At 45.4% G+C, this 20,171-nt stretch overlaps 1 protein-coding gene across 3 annotated transcripts in view; it reads right to left on the bottom strand.

The window, feature by feature from the left end:
• BANP (BTG3 associated nuclear protein) overlaps window positions 1-20,171 on the bottom strand; it is a 927,800-nt gene that overhangs the window by 716,647 nt on the left and 190,982 nt on the right. For all 3 annotated transcript variants that reach the window (XM_069217391.1, XM_069217392.1, XM_069217390.1), the window contains one exon: window positions 11,998-12,197. In XM_069217391.1, the coding sequence (XP_069073492.1) occupies window positions 11,998-12,197 (200 nt within the window). The remainder of the gene's footprint in view (window positions 1-11,997; window positions 12,198-20,171) is intronic.

The raw sequence follows: 20,171 nt of genomic DNA, 5'->3' as shown, positions 1-20,171 counted from the left end.
AGATCTTACGGGTGCTGCTTCTTGGCCAGTGTATAGCAGATCTTAACTGAGAAGGTTATCCACCGCAATAAGGTTCTCTTCTGCACAGCCTTCCATTTCTTCACCCCACAAACAGCTGATTAGCCATAGGGTGTTCTGTGGTATGATCAATATAAGTTTCAGGCCCTTTTGGTGTGCAGTCAATGAAGAGTCTCCTCCTCTTTTGAGGGCTGAGAGACAGCAAAGAACAGATAGAGTGATAGATTACTCAAGGTAGAAAGGAGTAACAAATTTAAGCAAGGAGGGCACCCAAATTCTCAGAACCAGTTTGTCCTGGACTTGTTGCAACAGAGGGAAGGTCCCGATGTTTAACATATTCAGAACAGCTCCAATGAAAAGAAACCACCGCGAAGAACTCAGGTGTGACTTCTGCTCATTGATCGTGAACCCCAGCAATGTCAGGAGGTTAGCCATCGTCTGGAAGTGGTCTAGGCTGACTGTAGGGTGGGTGCACTGATTGTGCCTAAAGCACACTCACGAGATGAGCTGAAGTAATAGCAATGAGAGAGTTAGTTTTCAAAGTGAAGACATGCAGAGAGAAACTAGGCATCGTCTTGAAGGGCATGCACACGAGAAACACTAAGACAAAAAGTAATGCCCCATTATGGCACCAAAAACTGTTTTGAATGAAACATGTGTTGAGTCACTTACAAACCTCCTCACAACAGATGACAAACAAGTTGGTACGGTAAATGAGAAAAGGCTGAAATGGCTGATAAATAACTTTACATAGTGTCCACTGCAAGGCCATGGTGAGCCAAAGAAAAAAAAAACTAAGATCACCTGACAACTTGAATTGTAAAAGGTCAATCTTGCAGTTACCACACCAAGCCACAAACTTGTCTCATCACCCAGCTTAAATGGGCTTCATGGAAGAGCATCTGGTGATGAGGGTGATATTTACTGCATCTGGCAGCAGATCAAATGCAGTCAACTGCTGCCAGTTCAATCTCCAGACACGGAGGTGTAGATTCAGATGGGGATATGTCCTATTGCTAAGACATAAGGTCCTCTCAAAGTGGTAGCCTGATCAGATGAGAGATGCTCATGCCCAGAAGCTCCAGGAACCACACTCTCCTGCCCCAATCCAGAGCCACTAGAATGACTTGGGTGTGGTCATTCCTGTTCTTTATCAAAACACTGGAAGGAGAGGCAAGAAGTCGTACAAGAGTCCCACAGTATAGTCCAGCTAGAATGTGTCTCCTTGTGAGCGTTCTGGTGAAACTCCTCATACACAAAACTTTGGACACAGCGCATTCTAAATGGCTAAGTAATAAATCTAGCCAGGGTAACTCCCCACTGCTGGAAGACGTCCTGCGGCACCTAAGGATGTAGTCAATGTTTATGGTCTGCCAGACGTCATCTGCAGAGCTTATCTGCTCTGGCATTCAAGGACGCTGCCAGACGGCTCATGATCAGGAAGAAGCCCTGATGCTCCAACCAGTTCCAGAGGCACAGAGCCTCCTGGCATAGGGCCCGGGCTCCTACTGCACCCTAATTTTGCAATACTACATGGAGCTGGTGTTGACTGTGAGAACATGCACCTGCCTCTCTTTAATGGATGGTAGTAAGGTCTTCAAGCTTTGACATGGAGTTGGGATTCCAATGGAGACCAGTCTTCTGAATGCTACCTCCCCAATCTACTAGGGACACGCCTGTCACTACCATCAGCTTGGCTGGGGAAGGGAGAGGGGCCTGCCACTGGTTCAATTATTTTAGACTAGCCATCGCTGCAGATGGTGAGTGTTGGACTTGGTCCCACCTTTAGGGTCACCACTAAACTTTTTGCCTTCATCCCTTCTGTGTTCCGAAAGCCTTTTTCTTGGGGGGTGGGGGTGGGTGTTCAGGCCTATGTGCACTTTACCACGACTAACCAGTGCTAAATTATTTGTGTTCTCCCCATAAAACATGGTACTATTGGCCTACAGCTTATAGGTACATTTAATTTACCTAGAAGTCCCTCATATATGGTACCACGGGTAGCCAGGGCCTGTAAATTGAATGCTACTAGCGGCCGGTAGCAGCGCTCATTGTGCCACACACTAAAAGTTGAATTTAAAAAAATGCCTCAGGCGTGCCATTGCAGCCTGTAGTGCAGTTTTAAATTGCCAATTCGAACATGGCAAAAAAAAACTTTCGATAGGCCTAAACCTTCCTTTTTAATACATGTAATCTACCTCTAAAGTAGGCCCTAAATAGCCCCTAGGGGGGGGTACAATGTAATTAAAAAGTAGAAGGTGTATTTTTAAGTTTTACATATCCTAGTAGTGAAAAACTCTTAAATTAATTTTTCACTACTGTAAGGGCCAACTCTCTCATAGGATAACACTATGTTACCTTATTGCATTTAATAAGTGATAACTTTTGATTGGGAGCAGGTAGAAGTCTCATGTTTGGACTCAAATTAATTGTAGTTTAAAATCTTCTTACCTTTAAAGTTGGGTTTTAGACTACAATCTTGAAAATTCTACTTTTAGAAAGTAGGCATTTTCCTCCCCTAAACTTTCTGATGCCTTCTACAAGTTACCACCCGCCTGGGCCTGTTAATTGCTCCCCCATCAGGAATCCATATTGTGACAGTGGGCAATAGAATCTGGCTGTAGCTGGGAGAGGGGAACCCTGCCAGGAGTGGAGTACCAGATCTGTTCCCTGCTCCACTTACATTTCTAAGGGTTGCTTCCAGTACATTCACAAAGGAACCAGCCTTTTGTCACCCTAGATCTCTTTCAGTCTGAGCAGGAGGAGAAAGGTGCTTTCCAAACCCAGATGTGGGCTGTACACTAGAAGTTTCCACCACTTCAAAAGGTGACAGCTGGTATAAATATTGGACGTCCTGAGCCGCATATCAGTATACTCCTGGATCCTTGATCCATGGACATTACAGAAGAAGGACTGCCTTTCTCGCCAGAGGATTGCCCTCCTGCTTTAGGTCTGCCTTGTTCCCTAGAGGACTGCCCTGCTACTGGGTGCCTGCCTTCTTCATCAGATGACTGCCCTGCTGCTTCCAGAGAGGTGCCCTGCTGCTTGAGGCCTGCAATGTTCCCCAGCAAACTGCTTTGTTGCATGCAGCCTGTCTTGTTCTTCAGAAGACTGCCTGACTGCTTGAAGCCTATCCTGCTCTCTGAAAAGGAACACTGGGCCTGCACCCTTCATCCTAGGCTAACCTTAGTGACACCAAAGGTCAGTTGGCTGTCTTCCTGTTCTGAGTTACAGGGACACAGCAAGCTCCAGAGGCCTACCTGCAACTGCCCAGCCGACCTGCTGTAACTGGCTATGCCTTGACCTGCAACTGGGCTTGCCTGAGCCCTACTGGTATCTGCTGGGGTGAGGTCCTGATCCCCAAAAGGTGCCTTCCCAGCTCCTAGACACTTGGCTTGTATCAGTTGGGCCCCTCCAATAAAATATTTAAGCTCTGCACATCGGACTTTGAGAAGGTAACTTTTTCAGCTGGAATAACCTAGTCCCTGTAACTAGCTTGACCTCCTTCATGGTCTTCCTGTACTTGTGACTTGTCCTGGTCTAGTGCAGCCAGATAACCACAGTTGGCACTTTCTGCTTCTTGGCACTAAGAGTCTTGGCATTATTTTAACATAAATCTTTAAAACTGCTTATCTCCAGTTCAAATGATTTGGATTTTTGTTGTTTTGGTCTAATTTTATTTATTAAATGTTACTCTATTGCTCTGTATTGGTGTGGTATTTTTCTTGTGTTGTGTTTTCACTTTATTACTGTTTGTGTGCTACATAAATATTTAACATGGTGTCTCTAAGTTACGCCTGCCTGCTTGAGCCAAGCTACTAGCGTGTTAAACACTGGTTAATTTACTAACTTTTGAAGTTCACCCTGACAAGAACTGTGGATGTCTTGAGAAGAGATTTTATCCCCATCAATCAAAAACCCAATTTCTTACAGTGATCAATCTCCTTCTATATTTGAATAGCGTCCTATAGGTTTCCTTCCTGCTGGGCTCACTAGAACTTTGGATTACACTACAGAGCCCACAAATGAAACCTGGCATAGTCGACAAGGAAGATGCAGGAGGCTCAAAGGTCAAGAAGCCTCAAACCTACTCTTACTGGCATCCACAACTGAGGCTAAAATGTCGGCATTATAGCCCAGATATTATGGGCTAATGTCCAGTGCAGGGAAGGTCCCAACCTGTTCCATATTCAGGACAGCTCTGATCAAAGAAAACCTCTGCGAAGGACTTAGGTGAAACTTTGGCTCATTGAAGGTGAACCCCATTGATGGTGAACCCCAGCAATGTCAGGAGGTACGCCAACATCTGGAGGTGGTCTACAGCTGATTGTGGTAAGCCCGCCTTCAACAGCTAGTCATCGTGGCGAGGGAAAACTAGTATCCCTGACCTCTGAAGATGGGCAGCAACCACTGACATCTCTTTTGTGACCACTCGAGGGGCACTGGTGAGGCTGAACAGAAGCACAGCATGCTGAAAATGCTCCTGGTCTACCTTGAACTGCAGGATGAGTATGTGAAAATATATGTGCCACAGGTCCAAGTACAACATCTAGTTGCTAGGGTCAAGGGCTAATGTGAGCATTAGACCCCTTCACCTATTTCAGAGTCCAGCACTTTCTCAATAGCTATACAGGAATGTAAAACTTGTATTTCTTGCAAGAGAATGGACAGGTGTTTCTCTAGGATTAATTTTGGGGTGTGATCATGTGATGGGAGAAGATTTGATGGAGCGAAAAGAAAGGATAGGGCGTAGCCATGCTGAACTATTTGAAGGTCACATCTATCTGAAGTGACACGCCATCACCCTGGGAAAAACTGTAGGATTCTGCCTTTCACACAGGGCTTTGCATCACTAATAACTTGCGAGACCAACACTGCGTAACCGCTAGCCCCCTAGAGTAGAAAATTTCCTAAACAAATCGAAAGGGGTCCAAGACCAAGAGAGTGTGTCATGGCCCTACTTTCCTAGAAACATTCCTAAGCAGAATTGGCTTTTTTACCCAACAGGGGTGACTAATGAAAAGGCAAATACATCCATGAGAGAGGCCTGTACACCTCTAGAAAACCCTGTGGAGCGCATCCCCATATGGCTACAGAGCACCAAACTGTGCAAACCACCCTTTCCAGACAATCACTAGATTAAGGCCAAACATATCAAATATTTGAGTCATCCTGAATTGTTTGAGCTAATGAAACCCTGAAGTCTCTATCCGGAGGAATTGTGGTGAATGAATTGGAGTTAACCTTCCTGGCTGAGGCTGTAATACCCAGGATGTCTGGAGTAGGATATTTAGTGTGAAAATCAGGATCGGCAGCTGCTGGTCACTGAAGTCTAGCCACCAGTCCACACACAGTTCATTAATGTATTGGTGATCATTGAAAGGCAGCAAGGGCTCAGATGTGCCTGGCCTATCCTGTAAGATTGCCATAAGGACATAAGTGTTAGTCTCAATAGAAGGCAGTTGTAGGTCCAAGACTTCAGTTGTTCATTGGACTACTATTGTAAATTATGCACTTTCCTCCATTGGTGGTATACGTGACACAATTTACCCTATATCAAGGGATGCATCAGGCCCACTGGCCTCTTGTTAGGAAATGTAAAAAATGTCATCATCATAATGAGGGGCCAGGTCATTCCCATCCCCGCCATCATCCTCACCTCAAGGTGGTGGTAAGCTTTGGTCAGAAACTGAGCCTAAAAGAGAGAAAGCCTCTCACTGCCTATCCTACCTCACAGTCCCTGAAACAGAGTCATGCTGTATAATAACAGTGTTGGAAATGGTCCTTCCTGCATGGTTATCCCCAAACGTTTTGCCTTTCTCCTCCTAGTCTTCTTGACATTTTTTGTTGGCCTTAGGACTATAAGCACTTTACCACTGCTAACCAGTGCTAAAGTGCATGTGCATTTCCCCTAAAACACGGTAACATTGGTGTATCCACAACTGGCCTATTTGATTTACATATAAGCCTCTCATAAAGTGGTATACCATATACCTAGAGCCTGTAAATTAAATGTTACCAGTAGGCCTGCAACACTGATTGTGCCACCCACCTGTACACATGTCTCAAGCCTGCCACTGCACAGCCTGTGTGTGGCATTTACAACTTCTTGTCAAGCCCGGAACACCCCTTTTTTTTAACGTATAAGCCACCCCTAAAGTAGGCCCTAGGTAGCCCGTAGGGCAAGGTGCCATGTAAGCAAAAGGCAGGACATATACTTTTAAGGTTTCATGTCCTGGTTATGAAAAATTCTCCAAAGTTGTTTTTCATTACTATGAGGTCTGCCCCTCTCAAAGGCCAGCATTGGGAATTCCTTATAACACCCATAGCAAGTTTAAAGGGGTCAGACAACACAGAGTATAGCTAACCTGACTGAAGTCACGTGGGGATTCTTGGGGCCCAAAAGCCTTCCAGAGGGAACCAGAAAAACACCAAGTACGCATGACCTCCTTAAAGGTGTCAATTTACCTAGCCGATGCTGATGGCCTGGGAAATTCGGAGCGCTACGGGATCAATTGGGGGAACCGCTCTGCAGCCAGAGATCTGGAGGAAGACCAACTAGCATTGTGATGCGCTCATACTTTCTCTTTGGATAGAAAGTAGCAGGATGGGGTCTTCTTTAGCTCACGTTTGGATGTTCTTGTGTTTGACAATGTACAGCTTCACCTTTGGGCCCGCATCGCCTCTGGGTACATGAATGCAAATTAGTAGCACAACTTTGAGCAGTGTCTCGAGGCCCTGTCACACTGGATTTTACCCTGTTTACAGAAGCCACCAGAAGCCCAACAGTATTGGGAGCGGAGCTCCAGATCCACGTTGGAAGGTGCAGAATGAAATGAATGGATGCGAGAGGGCAAGGATGGCGCTTATATGAAGTTCTGCTCAATAAATTCCCGGTTGATATGGGGTCAACGCAGAGCTGCAGGGCGCCACCTACCGCTGTGCGAGAGCACTTCAGGACAATTTTTTCGAGATCCACTCTTGAGCCTGTAGAGTATTCTAAGATGAGGAGTCTGCGGTTAGAAGTGTACATCAGAATAATGGTTTCATCTTGTTGCAGAGATATTTTGCTGCTCAGCAGGTGTCAGTTGGGTTTTACATTCCGATCCTCAAGTTCATCCCTTGAATTTTTTAGTGGAAGAAAATAAATGAAAAAAGCTCATTGTTCAGGCCTGCCACTAAGTGACATATGATATAGTCAAATCTTATATAACTGATCTACTTTAAGTTATTTGTTTTATTTGCATAAAGGAAAATCAAAATTGAGTAAAATGTTTTTAAATTTCAGACCTCGGCTCCTCTTAGAGTTGATTTCCTGTCAGTCACAACATTAGATTAACATATACTCTCTCTCCAGCAACAATGCAAGATCCTGGGCATTCTGCAAATGCGATGTTGATACCATCTCAATCAGGTTCAGATGGAATGTGTTTGTGTGGATAAGGTGAGGGTCCCAAGTAGCGAACGGAACCTAATAATCTGCACATAACTATTTGCTGCAAACCATTCAACGTCCTCCTATTTGAGCCTGTGAAAACACAGCATCCTGCAATTTATGGGAATGTAGGAAACACTAAGAGTCCATTTAGAAGCACGAAACGCATCCTAACTGGTGAGTGGAAAATGTGCCCACGATGTCCAGATTATGACAGCTCTACAGTGAGAACCGATCTCAGTTCAACTGAAGAGGTTGTGCGCCCAATCAAGGGCGTGTCTGCAACTAAAGACTGCCTGTCAGCCAATAAGCTAAAATGAATGTGCCAAGAACATCTCTATGATGCTACTGAAGACATAACAATACCTATGTAAAAGACTAAGTTAAGCCATTGTGATAGTTTACATTTTAACACACAACCACTTTATTTACTCTTCCGTGCTGAGAATCAGGTAAATTTACGAAGCCACTTCTCCCTTAGTATAATATTTTAAGCATATTTAGCAGATTACAATTTCTTAATGTATGTAGGATACATTTCCAGAAAATATGATTTTTGTTTTGCCGGTTGCATTTAAGGACTTGATATGTGTCTGTTGATAGAAAGTCCAATAGTTAGAGTGTTCCAAATGTAATATTAAAATCAGCCAGTTGATTGCAGAAAATAGCATAGAAACCCAAATAAAGGCAGACGTACTCAGAGATGTCGCAGATAATTACACCACTTCTATTCTAACTAGTTCTCTGAGATTCTGAAACTAAATATCAACGAAGTCCCACATATGTCAACAGTTGTCATGAGTCAAAATCAACAGTGCTAAGGTTCCTATAGAGGAACTAGGTGAGGCCTAATCTGGTTTTGGCGGTGGCAGACCTGTGTAAAAGAAACTAACAAAAAAGAGCAAATTTGGAGTCTTAACACAGCAAGATGCTCATGTTTCTTGAGCTGAATGAGAAGGAAGAAAGGCCTTTTGAATATAGTAAAGAAGCACTTTTTAGCTAAAAGGATATAGGCAGGCCTGCTTCAGACTACAACATTGTAACACAGAAGAAAAGGTCAGGTCTTGTTGGAGGGGCACGGACGGATGAAAGTACTTTTCATAACAGTGGCGATACCCCAGTCTAAAAAGGAGAAAAGTATCAGAGATTGAGTTTGTTGTGGTAGTTTGATAATAACTATGATCTTCATGACTTATTAAGCAAAAAGTTGTAGGTTTGCAAGAAGTGTAATTAGTGCTCTGTAATTTGAAATATGAAATGGGAATACCAGGCCATAACAGCATATTATTTGGATTGGTTTGTCTGCTACTGAACTGTGTCCCTAACCTTTTCAACCATTAGTTTTGAAGAGTGCTTTCAGTGAGGACTGAGTTTTCTTGATAAAATGTTGAGTCTTTACGTAATTATACTTACAGATTAATGTGAGAATTAATTAGATAATAATATTCTGTTTACGACAATTGTGACTAACTGAATGGCCACCATTTTATGTAAGGCCTATATTTTGCCCATGCAAACTTGAGCTCATGAAATTATTCTGTCTTTACAAGAGAGTGTGTTTCTTAACTAAAACGAATGGTAGAAATAAATATGTATGTATTGGCCTCTGCTGGACTGAAGCAGAAGCAGATGCAAAATCACTGTACAATGCAAGCTGTATAAATGTTTTCTAATGTATTCCGTAGTTTTGACTGATTCATTGTTTGAAGATATGTTTCTAACTTCTATCTCTTTCTTCGAGGGTAAAGAAATGGTGTGTTAACATAGTTTCTAGTCGTTTTGTGACTTCATATTTCGGTGGAGTGGAAACTAAGGATCCATAGATGAGGCAGAAGAAGAGGAAGTACAGGATACTAATGTATTAGTTTAGAAGAGTTTGGAGTAAACTAATTGTATAATTTTGATATATGTTAATGTTCTGATTGGTCATAACATTCTCACCTCATACTTTATCAAATCATTTTCATTTAACAAGTTTAATTTAATGTTCAGTCACCATTGTTTGTTGGTCATTTCTTCTTTGGGATTTTCGTGCATCCCAAGTCCTACAGATTTTATTTCTTTATGATCTGTCACTTTGACATTTCATGCTTTCCAGATATTCTTGTATTTTATTAGTTTATGTCTGTTCAATACTGAACCAATGCTAGATGGTTTAGTGTATCTTGTAGTCCAAATTCTAAACCATTACCCTTACACATTTTCCTGACCTGATGTTGGTCCCTGATGTTGCTGTCCAACTGACGAAGTAGACGTTGTTGCTGATTTTCGTAGCGATTTGGTAAATGTATAAATTTGAATTGATATTTGTCTTTTGTTTTTCAGGTACCAGTTGCAATTGCTTATTTACTGCTGCTTCTTTTTAATTTTGATAGTGCCATAGCTAGATGTTTTCTAAATTTGTGTTACTAAAACATTTACATGAAACCAAACATGGCAATGCTAATTAGTGGTTACTGTGGCGTACTCACATGCTCATGAATTGTCCTTGATATTTTCTTGTCTTATCATTATTCAGATGTATTCAATTTCTCTTGCTCAGATTCTATTGCTATGGTTTTGTGTTATAACCATTGAGATAATTTGTCTTTTTGCATTGATTAAAGTTAGATATATATTCGGCGTTCGAATCAGCCTTTATTCTCTATATGTATCATTTGTGTTTGAGAATTATTTTCGTGACCTTAGCGTTGTTAATATAGAGAAATAAATTATTAACTTCTTAATAAACCGGTATGGTTATTGAAGTTGAAGTGATTATCATATGTTATATGTGATGTTTATGACTTATTTAGAATGACATTTATTCAAAACGGATTTGGTTCATCGACCTAGTGTGTGAAATCAACTTTTCAGTCCTAGGTGACTAAAAATATAGCTAGGGTTTCTCTGCGTTAACAGGACAAAGACCCTTAGAAGGTCAGGATTCCATCAGACTTCATTGGTGCCTCACCTGGAATGAGCAGTGCTCACTTGTAGAACTTTGGTAAAACAAACTGAATAAACAATTAACCTGGAGTGAAAACTGCCCTTTGTGTATTTAAACTGGTTGATAACTCGATTAGCCTCAATTACATGGGAAATACAAAAACTTATCCCTGCCGTTGCTCAGTATGGGAAACAGAGACAGGATACGAATATAGAGACGGCAGATAAATAGCAGAAATACAAAAAGAGTTCTGTATTTTTAATGGCCACAAACGTGACCTTTAACATTCCCTATATGGGGCCCAATAACAAATACCTCAGACTAAACACTGTCCAAACCTGCTAGTCCACCTCTGTGGTCAGAACCACCCCGAAGAGCCAAATAACAAATTTCTTATAGTACAAATCAGAGTTGGATGGTAATGGGAAGTCCCCTGATTGTGAAATTTAGGGTGGAATAAGATGGGGACTAAGATTCACTATACTATCTATTTATATGAACAAAAAATTACCACTAAGGGAATCTTCACCACATTTAGCACTTCCTTCAGAAAGTTGCTCAAATGCAAATCAAGCCTTTAGATTTGATCAGGAAACAAAATACCTTATTAGTGTTAGAAGATGGGTCAATATAGATGCACGTCTTAGCTCATGACGAAAGCTAAACTGGCAATGCAGATGAAATAACCAACAAAATAGCCCTTCCTTAAATCACTGACACAAAAGGAACCCACCTTAGTAGAGTCAGCATCCATACACAAGTGGCTCGAAGACTGTTTAAGTGGTCTTGGGTTGGTATGTCTGAACAATCCTTGCATGCAGCTGAAAATGATCAGCCGGAAAACATCTACTGATTCATGGAAGATCTAAGCACCAGTAGCTCCATAAGTAAAAGGGGACCTGGTTTTAGAATCCTTAACATTTTAAAAGCATCTGTGGCCAATGGCCAATGTCCGCAATTTCTCCCTAGTGTGTCTGCCAGCGGCTGGCTGACAATGGGGATGTTTATAAAGCTGGCACTGGCCACACCACCACCCCAAATGGGACAAACACGACATGTCCTGAAGGTACCATGGTTTCTGACTTCAATTATTATGGAGTAGAGTAGCCAGCAAGCCTGGCAGAAAAAATATCTCCGATCCTCACCCAGCAAAGCAGTTTCTCCCAAATAAGCAAAACTCAATCATGTTCCAACCTTCTCCAGGACATACATCTCAATTCACCTTCTAATTTGTGCATTTCAGGTTTGTGACGTTTCTCAAAATTCAGATCTAAGTATATTTGCACTTGGAAATGTGCATAACTTAAAAAATAAAAAAAATCTAATATCAAAGTGCCCCAAAACCTATTGCAACCTTGGACACACTTATCAATGGTGAAGCTAATAAGACTTCTAAAAACCTTAGCAACTTCGCTTCATAAAAACCTCACAATCTACATGTGAATTGCAGAAATAACTTCACAGGTGTTTTTATTAGAAAGATCTTCAGAAAAGAATACAGCTTCATGCAGCTATTGTAAAACATAGTTTTTAAATGAAGTCAGCAATTTCGCAGCTGTAGCAAAGCATCTAGGGGCTCTTCTTCAAGTGGACACTTCCGGCATTCATGGCTTACCATCGTACTTTATTCCAGGTCTGCGTGGCACCCAGGGGCGAGCCGGCCACCATCGGAACCTGAATGGGACACTGTTGTTTGTTCATGACAAGGTCTAGCTTCTCTTCTAGCGATTTGCATGTTGCCTCTAGTGCTTGAAGCTTTGCCTCTATGCTGTCCAGTCGTAGGCATATAGTTTGATTAAGTGAAAATAGGAAGGCCTGAAAAGAGAAATCAATCTGAAATGTAATACACGTTAATCTACAGACATCTATTCTATAAACAAATACCTGTTGGGCTCTATTAAACATTGATCATTTGTCAGATTTAAATTCAAGATTAAAGTTACATACTTATGCATTATCTTCCGTAGTCTTCATTTTACGACCCTTTCCATCATAACATGCTACACCATACTCGCCTGTTAGACAGCCCTGGAAACGTTGCCATACCGACTATTAGTAGTGACAAAGGATTCATGGCACAGAGGCACATGGGGAGCAGCATCCGTAGGAACCCAGCTCTTCCTTATAAAACGGTAACCAGGCAAGAGTAACGCTACTAGAATAGGTAAGTAAATAAATCCGCCTCCCCAGTAAAATGATGTGGAAAGCGTCCAACGTGAAAGATGAATGGGAATATGGCGGTGAGGAGAGACAACATATTTTAAGGCAATCCCTCTGTGGGTCTATCCAGACTAGATGCCAGCCCTGCAACTAGCTCGTATTACTTGCAGAAGAAACAGCAGAAAGCTCAGGTGGGGTTGTGCGGGAATGCAGAAGGTACTGTGAGAAACTACAGAGACGCAATCATTCAGAAGATAAGTGGACGTACGTTTCACAAGTAAGCTATATTGGCAAATGGCATTTCCCACGTAGAAATATGGAAACGCTGGCATTCATTAAAAGATAAACAGCAATCTGTGTAATTAATTTCTTATGCTGTAAAAATGCAATTTAAGTACATTCACCACATGTAAACATAAAAGGGATAATAAATTGTTAGCATTATTGCATTTTACAAGGAAGATCTTGCAATTCGTGAAATAAGTTATTTATGCTTACTAACTCTTTCCCAATTAAATTTGAGTACAAACAGCATATTTAAAATAGCAATACAGTATTCACATGTATTAGGTGAGCATATGCAAGTATTTCTAAGTCATTTTGGGAATGGGAATCAATCTATGCCGACAATGAGCTTATCTGAGCGCCAGCGTTTTTATATATATATATATATATATATATATATATATATATATATATATATATATATATATATTTTTTAAAAACATTTTTATAGATTTTTCAATTGTGTCAAACATTTCAATGCGCTCAGTTAACAGCAATACAAGGATGTTGTCAGTTACAGTAATTTGCTGGGCGCTTGTTATTAAACTTAACAAACAACTAATAACTTCCGTGCACCACTAGATCCGCGCATTTATGTCTAGACTTTCAGGCAATGCCGGTACGCGCATTTAAAGCTTTCTTTTGTGCGGGGTTTTTATTGCCGGTTAGGGTTCTAGATGAGGGCGCCCCCTATGGAAGGGGGGGGGGGGGGGGAAGAGGGGAACGGGGGGAGTGGCTTGGCTTGGCTTCTGTAGAGGTGCTGTTGGTAGGCGTGTGCGCTTCTCCTGATTTACTGCCGCTTTACAGCCAGGGCGAAGCCCGTGATTATCTGTATAGTCGCGGCTATCTGCGGTTCAAGGGGGTTTTTCGTCGTACTTTGCTTCTAATTTGGAGACCAGTGTACCCCAGGTTTCACAGCCCGAGTGTCGCAGTCCATCCCGTGCCAGTTTCGTTAGTACTTGATATTCAGCTCGTGCCCAGCGAAGCGTGAGAGTGAGCCAGGCTCCATGATCGGGGGCCTTAGAGGCCTTCCAGTTCATGGCTATTAGTCTTTTGTACATTGCATAAGCCAGGTCTACAAATCTATGCATGTGTTTGCTTCTTTTTGTTCTTGTCCTAAGGCCAAGGAGACAGGATTTGGGATTCGCGTCTAGGCCCAGGCCAGTCATTTCCGACAGTACAGTGGTCAGCACGGCCCACTCCCCCTGCACCCGCGGGCACTCCCAGACCATATGATAAAACTGTGCTGCTGGGGTTTTGCATCTGGGGCAAGTTGGGTCCGATCCAGGGAACATGCGTTTTATCCTGGCTGGCGCTAAATATGTCTGATGTAAGTAATTAAACTGTGTGTATCGGAATCTGGGGTTCCTTGAGACCTCGCATGTGTGACTCAGGGCTTTCGGCCATTCTGTCTCTGAAATCAGGGCAGGCAGTGCAGCATTCCACCTCTTCCGAGCTTTTTGCAGGCTAGCCTCCGGGGGCTTATTCAGAAGTTTATATGTGTTTGATACTACTTTTTCACGAGTGTCGTAGCTCAGCATATGGTGCAGGTTAGCCGAGATGCTTGGCTCAGCGTTCCCAGACCCCCATGTGCTTCTAATGGCGTGGCATATAGCGTGGTATGTCAGAAATTGCCCCGAGCTGATCTCTGTGAGGGCCTGTATGGCTTCGAAGGACATTAGTTTTCCTTCCTCGAAGCATTCTCCCACCGTGCTTATGCCCGCATCTATCCAGGTTGCGGACGAGTGAGATCCAGTTGTCACCCATCCGGGGATTCGTTCTAGTGGTAGGAGAGGTGAGTAGGGAAGTTTTTTGGCTTCTTTTTGAATGTACTTCTTCCAGTATGCATGAGCTGCTGTCATCAGTGGATTTACGCGTGTGGTTTTGGTTTGCTTGTTCATGAGCCACTCAAGCAGAGGGACTCCCCGGAGTCGAGTTATCAGCCAGGTAGCCTCCGCTGCGCCAGGATTATGAATCCAATTTTAAGATCCACTGCAGCTGTGCTGCTGCAGAATAGAGCTCAAAGTTAGGGGCTCCCAGCCCACCCGCCGCCACCGGGTGGTGTAGTGTGTTGAGTGCGACCCGCCTTCTGCCATCACCCCACACAAGCTGCACCAGTGCAGAATTTAAACTGTTGAAAAAGCTTTTAGGGATTATGATCGGCAGGGCAGCGAAGTAATACAGCAGCCTGGGCAGTACTAGCATGTTGGCTATGGCTACCTTTCCCAGTGGTGAAAGCGGTAGTTTATTCCAGAAACGCAATGAGCTCTTCATAGATGTCACCGCTCTCCCCAGGTTGCCATCCCTGAGGTCTTCCGCACTGTGGTAGACGTTGACCCCTAAATATTTAAATGTGTCAAAGCACCATTTTAATTGGCCTGATGGGGTATTCTCACGTCGCGCTGGGGACCAGCCAACCAACGGGAATATGCAGGATTTCCCCCAATTAACTATCAGTCCCGAGATCTCTCCAAACTCGCACAGCAATGACATCACTGGTGGCAGCACCTCCTCTGCGCTGCGTATATATATCAAGGCATCGTCTGCGTACAATGATATGACGTGGGGGGTGCCGTTCCTTACCACCCCCCAGTCTTCCGTTTTTGCTCGGACACGCGCAGCCAGTGGTTCCATCGCCAGGGCGAACAACAGGGGGGATAGGGGGCACCCCTGCCTTGTTCCCCTGCTAATCAGGAAGCTCTCTGATATGACACCCCCTGTCTTCACCCTGGCCTGTGGGTTAGTGTACAGAATGCGTACCCATCTTATATATTTTGGGCCTATGCCCATTCGCTGCATGGTGGCAAACAGGAAGTCCCATTCCAGTGTGTCGAATGCTTTTTCGATGTCTAGCGAAATCACTGCTTCCTCAAATGCACTCGGGGGGTGTCACCCATTACGCTCAGTAACCTGCGAATGTTGAGGAAGGTGTTACATTTTGGAAAGAATCCATTCTGATCTTCGTGTACCAAAGTGTGCATGTGTGGAGCTAGCCTGTTGGCTAGTATTTTGCCAAGTAGTTTGCAATCTAGATTTAGCAGGGACAGAGGTCTGTAGGACCTAACGTCGGTGGGGTCTCGTCCCTGTTTCGGGAGGACCACTATCATTGCCTCTCTCATTGTGGGGGGGAGAATTCCGTTAACCTCTGCTTCTTCAATAACTTTTAGGAGACGTGCAATAAGGTGTGTCGCAAAGGTAGAGTAATATTCTGATGGCAGGCCGTCTGTCCCTGGAGCTTTGTTTCTAGGTAGTTGTTCTAGAGCCTTGTTAAGTTCGCCTAGTGTAATAGGGGCCTCCAGTGACTCCTTGTCAGCGTGTGTGAGTTGGGGCAGGGAGGAGTCCTCCAAAAAAGACTCGAGTTGTTGGGGGGTGCATGATGTGCGCGTAGTGTATAGTTGTGTGTAGTATTCCCTGAACGCATCATTTATTTCTTCCTGTGTGGTTGCTAGTGCGCCTGCGCCTAACCCTATTGCCCCAATTGGAGGGCATTGTTGTTCCTCCCGCAGGAGCCATGCGAGCAGCCTACCCGATCTGTCGCCTTCTGCTTGTAATCTGGTCAAGTGGTATTTGTAGTCATGAAGGCGTAGTGTGGCGTCGGCGGCTGCGTATTCTGCGCGCGCATCTTTTAATGACGTGTATGGTGTTTTGCTGCGGGCCACTGCATTTTCTAGTGCTCTTAATTTCTTCTCCAGCTTGCTAACTTCTGCATGGAGCGTGCGTCTTACCCCTCATGTAGTGGAAATACAATGCCCACGAGTCACTACTTTGCGTGCGTCCCACTCCATTGCTCTTAAGTTTGTGGTGTCAGCGTTCAATTCCCAGTACTGTTTAAGCGCTGTTTTCAGGGCGTCTGTGAATGCAGGGTCCTGCAGTGCTTCCACTTGTAGTCTCCAGGTTGGGATCGCTTGACGCCTCCTGCCCCAGTCTAGAGTTATTTTGAGTGGCGAGTGGTCTGATAGTGTTTTAGCTAAGTATTCAATCCCGTTAGTTACTGTGCAAATGTCCTGGGTGCCCCATAGTAGATCTATCCTGGTGTGCACCCTGTGTGGTACTGAATAAAATGAATATTTTCTGTGGTGTGGATGCTTCATACGCCACAAGTCATAGAGGCCCATGTTGCTGGCCCATGTTGCCAGTGGGTGCCTGGGGTGTCTATTAGCCGCTAGGTGTGTGGGGGGGCTAGACCTATCCAATGTCGGGTCCGGCGTATTATTAAAATCTCCCCCCCATATTGCGGATGTTGCGGGGTTCGCCAATAATGCTGGGGTAAGCGTGTTCAGGAACTCAGGTAGCGCAGTGTTAGGGGCGTATATTCCTATAAGTGATAGTTGTTTGCCGTCTAATTTACCCTCCACTATTACGTACCTACCCCCCTGATCTATCCTGTATGATGTTTGAAGAAAAGGGACACTCCCTGCTATCCATATGAGGACCCCCCTTGCGAAGGTTGAATAAGATGTACCTACAATCTGTCCTCCCCATTTGTTCCGCAGTTCTTGTAAGTCTGGATACCGCAGGTGGGTTTCTTGTAGGATTGCTATGTGTATGCCCTGGCGTTTGAGTCTTGCGTGCACCCTGGTCCTTTTGCTATGATTCCCGAGGCCCCTGACATTCCAGGTGACTATGTCATATTTGCGTGCGTTATAGGCTGTATGTTGGACCATGTTTATTTTGTAGTGATGCAACTAACATTCTGCTCCCTGGTAGGATCCGAGCAGTTTCCTCCCTCCCCTTCACCTCGTCGACCCTGTTTCCCACCCCCAGCCATGTGTCCTGTGTTATGCGCAGATCCGCGGTGCACGAACTAGTAATTACCCTCCCTCCCTCCCCAACTGGATCCCATCCCCAACTGTGAACCAACAAGAAACTGCGCACCCCGTTGGGGTGCGAACTGGGCTGTGACCATGTGGATGTCTGCGGGGGAGCAATAATACTATCCAGGTGCGGCTCATAATAGGGGCTCGCATCCTTCTGCAGACACAGTCTGCAAGTATTGTAGGGCGTCCCCAGGTCGCAGCGAACCATCCCTCCCCCCGCCGCGCGCCGCCACCAATTACGCGCAAATTGAATACAGGAGTTGGCTCTAAGAGCAGCAAAACAAGGATACATAATGTCAAGCGATATGTCCAACCGCTGCCAACAAAGCACACAATGTTCAGTCCTGCTCTCCTACTATGGCGGCGGATCTCGCCCTGGTGGCTGGTCAGCGGCGCTCGTTCAGAGTATATCTGCGGACCGGGGGTGATCTCCGGGCCCTCCAGCGACCCCGTTAGTGTGGAATCCGAACTTATTGACTCCGATTCCGAGCCCTCCTCCTGTTGGGTTCTGAGGGCCTCAAAAGAGTTTTGTGTCAGAAGGGGAGTTTCCTTCAGGACCCTGGCTCTCTCTTCCGCAGCCTGTTTCTCCGTGGGTTGACCCCCGGGTCGCCTCTTGGAGCGTTTCCGTGGGGACGCTGTGGACCAGCTTTCGTTGATTCCGGTTGCTTCTCGGGGTTGGGTAAAACCCTTGGCGTGCAGCCATGTCCAAGCGTCCTCCGGAGATGTGAACACGTGGGTGCGTTCATCTGTTAGTACTCTTAATTTGGCGGGGAATAGCAGAGCATACTTTATGTCATGTTCACGGAGACGTTGTTTTATTTGAGCAAAGGAGTTGCGTTGTCTTTGCACTTCCTGAGTGAAGTCTGGATAGGCGTGAATAGTTGAGTCCTCATACTGAAATGGGCCTTTACTGCGAAATTGTTGCAATATCGCATCCCGGTCTCTAACGTTCAGGAACCTGGTTATCAGCGGTCTTGGGGGCTGGCCCGGTACTGGGGGGCGCCCGGGAGTCCTGTATGCTCTTTCAACTGAGAAGAATTTCGATGGGGCTCCATTCAAGACCACTTCGGCTAACCATTGTTCCAATAGAATCTCTGAATTTTGATCTAGTGATTTTTCCGGAAATCCAAGAAACTGAATGTTGTTGCGTCGTGATCTCCCCTCCGCCACTTCTGCTCTTCTCAGCAGTGCTTTTACTTCTAGATCCAGGCGGAGAATTTGTTTTTGGTTGTCCGTTACTTTGGGGCTCATTTCGTTTAGCACCACCTCCGTTGACTTCACTTTGTCGGATAGTTTGCGGTGGTCCGCTCTAAGGATATTTAGGTCTTGCGATACCGTGTCTATTCTATTTTCCAATGGAATTTTAGTTTCCATGATTGCTTGGAGTACTTTCTCAAATTGTGTGGAGTGGTCCAAAAGTGTAGATTCCAGTGATTGTAAAGTGGGTATGGGTTGTTGGTCCCCAGGCGCTGGTCCATGCGTGCCCCAGTCCTGACTCCTCGCTGATTTTGATCTCTCGGCCATTTTGTCTCAGTTTGTGAGTCCCTGTTCCTTCTGCGCCCATGTGAACTCCCACGGTCCCCGGGTTGGACAGGTATGAAGGGCCGTATATCCGCTCGGATCCACGCCGGAATACGCTTTTAGTTCTTTAGGTTGCCGACCACCTAAAGTTCTTTGATGTTAATTCCAGGCCCCTCCACCGGCACCGGCGGAAGGGCGACGGATGGTGGGGCGAGGGGGGTGGGGGTGGCGAGGCCCGCGCACCCCTAGTGTTACTGCAGTCGGCCTGGACAATTCAGGGCCTGGGTGTGGGCCCCTCATTCTCACGACGTCGATCGCCATGTGCGCGCTCCTTCATTTGAGCTTCCATGCAGGGTTCTAATCCCCGTGCCAGGGGAATGATGGTGTACATAATTTACTGCAGTGAGCGCTTCCTACGTGGCCCCCGAGCGTTCAAAAAAGTTGCCGGAGCCACCAGCAATGTTCAGGGGGCGTAGAGAACAAGCCCCCCCGCCGATCTCGATCCACCGGCGCTCCAGATGGTCAAGGGGAGGGGGGCACGCCTTGTAGCCGGTCCGCGGGCTAGGGGGGGGTGGGGGGGGGACCACCAAGAGTCCTCGTCCGCAACTTCACCGCCGCTCCGCCCCACGCCAGCAATGGGGAAAGTTATCAAGCGGTAGGGGGGGGGAGGGGAGCAGCCCAAAGCGATGCAGGGCCCAGCGGCGGGCCTGCTGCCCTCCCGCCAAGGGATCCCCTCGCTGCTGCACCCCAACCTCACCTTCGGGGCTCAGGGACGGAGCTCCGGGCCTCGCTACGAGGCAAGATGGCGGCCGCAGTTCCCGAGGCGGCATCGTCGTTCAGAAACCTCCTTTCTCGGCCACACAAGCACCTCCGTAGCCGTCGACGAGGGGAGAGAGGTTCTCAGAGCGGGTCCCACTTCTGTGCGAGGATGTTGGCGTCCCCGGGGCGCCCTGCAATTATTTTAGTGGCGAGCCCGAGACGGAGCGCTTTCTTAAGCGTCCTTCCC

The sequence above is a fragment of the Pleurodeles waltl genome, chromosome 12, assembly GCF_031143425.1.
Source record: "Pleurodeles waltl isolate 20211129_DDA chromosome 12, aPleWal1.hap1.20221129, whole genome shotgun sequence".
In the NCBI taxonomy this organism is placed as follows: domain Eukaryota; kingdom Metazoa; phylum Chordata; class Amphibia; order Caudata; family Salamandridae; genus Pleurodeles; species Pleurodeles waltl.
Note: the sequence above shows the minus strand (reverse complement) of the source record. Positions and strands in the feature narration are given on the sequence as shown.